General features: G+C 58.5%; 1 protein-coding gene across 1 annotated transcript in view; it reads right to left on the bottom strand.

Moving 5' to 3' along the window:
- Nucleotides 1-3,549, bottom strand: part of CHD5 (chromodomain helicase DNA binding protein 5) — a 59,187-nt gene extending 55,638 nt beyond the window's left edge. The window contains exon 1 of the mRNA XM_021707791.1: nucleotides 3,425-3,549. Coding sequence (XP_021563466.1) covers nucleotides 3,425-3,499 — 75 coding nt within the window. The 5' untranslated portion in view covers nucleotides 3,500-3,549. The remainder of the gene's footprint in view (nucleotides 1-3,424) is intronic.
- Nucleotides 3,550-3,995: the final 446 nt, after the last annotated feature.

The following is a 3,995-nucleotide window of genomic DNA, read 5'->3' as shown; positions in this document are numbered from 1 at the left end:
CCCCCTGGGGAGGCCGGCCCCCCCAGCCCTGGGCCTGCCACTGCCCAGACCCTGCCCCGCTTCTGGCCTCCTTCCCAGCCAGGGTCAGTGCTGTACTTTGTGACCAGGAGGAGAGAGAAAAGCCAGCCTCGCCTGGGGGCAGGGCAGGGCTCCCATGGGACCCCGGAGCACCCTCTGAGTCCTGCATCTGGGAGCTGGGCAGACCCAGCCCAAAGGCCGGAGACCCAAGGACCAAATGACGCTGTCCCTCCTGGCTAGGACGTGGGCAGGGGGTGCACAAATAAGAGCTCACCAGTCACTAGGCCCAGCCCCAGGGCCCAGAATGCCACACCCGAGCCCACAGAGTCTGGGTTCGAGGCGTAAGGCGGTGGCAGCGACAGGGCAAGATTTCACAGCCTCTACCAGAAAAGTCTCAGCCCAGAACCTTCCACCCTCCGTCCAGCATAAGGACAGACCCCTGAGCCAGGGTGTGGGGTCAGTGGCAGTGAGAGAGGACGGAGGGAGCTGCAGCAGGGAATTCAGGGACCCCCGTGTCAAAGGAGCTGGCTCACAGCATCTCCCTCACTGGAGAGCCTCCAGACAGATTCCCCTCCCCCTCTCCTGCCTCCACTTCCCCACCTGGATAGCGGGGACAGAGGGTTTCTCCCACTTTTGAGGCTCAGCGTGCAGGCCCGGGGGTCTCAGGAACATCATGGGCCAGGCAGAGGCCTCGACACCCATCTCCCCTCCAGAGATTCCCCAGCCCAGTCCTCCGGTCACGAACCTTCCCCCGTGCAACCCACATGCCAGCTCTGTGGTAAAGTGGGGTTGTCCAGGGAGGGGACAGATACATCCATCCTGGACACCATGCTAGCCTGGAAGAGAGCTGACAGGTAACAGAGAAGGAGGACAGAGCCAGGTAGGGGGCCAGGGTCTCACCAGGGGAAGAAAGAGTGGTACGTGCATGCACACACATACATGCACGCATACACACACACACATGTATGCACAAACACATATGCACAGAACAGAGGAAGGACCTGATTCTGCTTAAGGCAGGTGGGGAGGGGCGGGGCTTGGAGAGGCGGCTTTGGAGGCACAGCATAGGTGCACCCACAAGGGACCGTGGGCATGGTCAGGGCTGCACTCAGGAAGCTCTCCCAGGACAGTGGGGGCTGCAGAGGCCAGGAAGGAGACCGGGCAAAGGCAGGTGAGGAATGCAACCCACCACCTTTGACAAAGAGGGGAAGGAGAGGGACACATCTGAGGCTCTGCTACAGGAGGCAGGATGACACCTTCCTGCCCACAGTCCAGGGCAGACTCTGCCCTCCAGAAGCTCCCAGGCTGACACCCAAACAAGAGAGGGACACACAGGCCACCAGTGGAGCTTAGGGCCCCAAACCAGCAGAGGAGGTGGAAACGGGACCCCAAATGGAGGCTCAGAGGCGCAGGCTGTGGCTGTCACCCACCCGCTGCCACCACCTCTCCCTAAGGGTTTCCTTGCTCCTGCTCCCTGGAGCCGCCAGAGGATCCTGCCAGGCAGTCACGTCACATGCGTGCTCTGCTCAAAGCCTTCTGGTGATCTCATCACACTCAGGGGACACTCAGAGGCTCACAGTGCCTTGCCCAGGCCCCCCTGAAACCCTCAAAGCAGGGAGCACTCCCAGCCTGGGCCACACTCCCTGTACTCCCCACCTACCTCACTCTGCAGGAAGGCCTGGATCACCTGGGCACCCCAGGGAATTAATACTTCCCCCACCCACCACCCCTCATCAGCAGCCTCCCCCAGTCTCCTGCAAAGTGACCCTTTGGGCAGGGGGGCAAGAAGGGTGGAGAGGCAGCAGCATGACCCCTGGGGGCGAGGGGGAGGGGAGAGGGCACCTGGAAGCAGCTGACAGCCCTGGGCTCCGCACAGCCACTGTGTGACTCTGGCAAGGTCACCTCTGAGCCCCCACTGCCTGTTCTGTAAAGCGAGGTGCCCACCACCTCTCTCCCAGCAGGGCCACCTGGAGGATCAGAGGCGACGTCCAAAAAGAGCAGCACAGTCAGCACGTGGCAAGAACATGGCGACATCAAGTGTCCTAATCCAAGCGGGAAGGACTTAAGCTGTGAATCTGCCTCAGTTTCCCCATCTGCAGGACAGCGATCATCATTTCTGTCCCACCAATTTCCAAGGTTGGCCTTAAGGATAATGGGAGTCCCTGTGAAGCACACGGGCGTACACTCACCATGTGTCGGCGAACGGGGAGACAAGGGACACGTGCACACCGCCACACCCACCAACCGCAGTCAGCGGAGCAAAGCCACTTCTAACCAGAACCCTCTGAGAACCAGGAAGGAAATGGCAGGAATGTGTGGCGGTCACCAGCTCAAGCAGGGCACCTGCAAGTGACCATCCCTAGCCGAGGCACCACGACTCTCTCCAATGACTTCAGTTCGAGGGCCAGGGCCTGCTCTGGAGCAGGGAGAGGGCGAGAGCCAGAGACAAGGATGGCATCACGGCAAGAGGAGCCCCTGTCCCTTCACGGGACAGCAAGATGAGAAGAAAGAAAAATAACTCTCTGATGTTCTGCTCCAGAAACAGGACGTTTCAGGCACATTTTTTGGTAGGGGTTGCTTTGGGTTTTTTTGAGCTGGAGTCTCACTCTTGTTGCCCAGGCTGGAGTGAATGCCACGGCCACCGCAGCCTCGACCTGCTGGGCTCCGGCGATCCTTCCGCCTCAGCCTTCCAAGTAGCTGGAACTACAGGCGCGTGCTATCATGCCCGGCTAATTTTTGATTTATTGTTATCTGGTTATCAGAAAGTCTGGTCTTGGAGATAAGTATGAAGTCCTGTTAGAGATGAGGTCTCGCCAAGTTGCCCAGGCGGGTCTCGAACCCGCGGGCTCAGGCAATTCACTCACCTTGGCCTCCCAAAGCGCGGGATTACAGGCTGAGCCACCAAGCCCGGCCTCTTGGGGTTTTTTTGTTTGTTTTGTTTTGTTTTTTTAAGCAAGAAAGAGAGAGACAGGGTCTCACTCTGTTGCCCAGGCAAGAAGTGCAAGTGGTACAATCAGAGCTCACAGCTGCCTTGACCTCCTCCAGAGCTCAAGTGACCCTCCTTCTTTGGCCTCCTGAATAGCTAGGACTACAGATACATGCCATCACACCCAGCTAATTTTTTTTTAAGTAGAGACAAGGTCTTGCTATGTTGCCCAGGCTGGTCTGGAACTCCCAGGCCTCCCAATGTGCTGGGACTACAGGTGCACACCACTGCACCCAGCCACATGGACAAATCTTAGAAAGGCATCTGCACACAGTGCTTCCCACTAGAAGCTGGTTTTGGTGGTTTTTGCGCAAACTCAGCTCTCAGAAACCCTCAAACTCCAAGGCCCAGGGAGCCGAGTCCCCCTCTGCCGCCGGGTGGACACATCCACAACCCCACTCGCCCCCGCTGCTGCCTCACCTCTTTCTTCTTCCGCTTCCCTTTGGACTTGTTTTCCTTGAACTTCTTGGATTTCTTCTTCTTGGGGAGGCTCATGGGCTCCACAGGGAAAAAGTCATCGAAGACTTCAAGACCTCCATCTTCTTCTTCTGGAAGAATCAGAAGGAGGCGGGGTTACTCCTGCACTGCCCACATGCAGAGCCCGGAGCCAGAGCTGGGGAAGCCAGTGTCTCCGGCTCCACCATCACCCAACCGTGCCAGGTCCCAGCCACCCTGCTCTCCTCCTCAGACCCAGAGAGGTGGAAAACACAGAACAGGAATCCCCGCTCCAGGGCATGCCACCTCACCCTCTGGGCCTTTCCTTTCCTCCTCTATGAAATGGTACAGTAACCACCTCGGACAGTGCTCAGAAAACTGAACGTGGGTGAGCAAAACCCTGAGTAGCCCTGTTGATGCCTCACCCTGGAATCACAGGGCCATCTCCATCTGGCTCCAGGGATGGCTGGGGGCCCTGGAGCAAGGCGGCAGACCTCAGCAACACCCATCTCTGCCCTCTAAGGATCACGGAATGGCCAGAAGGCGGCTTGTGAAT

This window comes from Carlito syrichta, unplaced genomic scaffold (genome assembly GCF_000164805.1).
Source record: "Carlito syrichta isolate Samal-C Ts95f unplaced genomic scaffold, Tarsius_syrichta-2.0.1 Scaffold126411, whole genome shotgun sequence".
Lineage (NCBI taxonomy): Eukaryota > Metazoa > Chordata > Mammalia > Primates > Tarsiidae > Carlito > Carlito syrichta.
The sequence above is the reverse complement of the archived record's forward strand: the minus strand, read 5'-3'. Positions and strand labels throughout refer to the sequence as shown.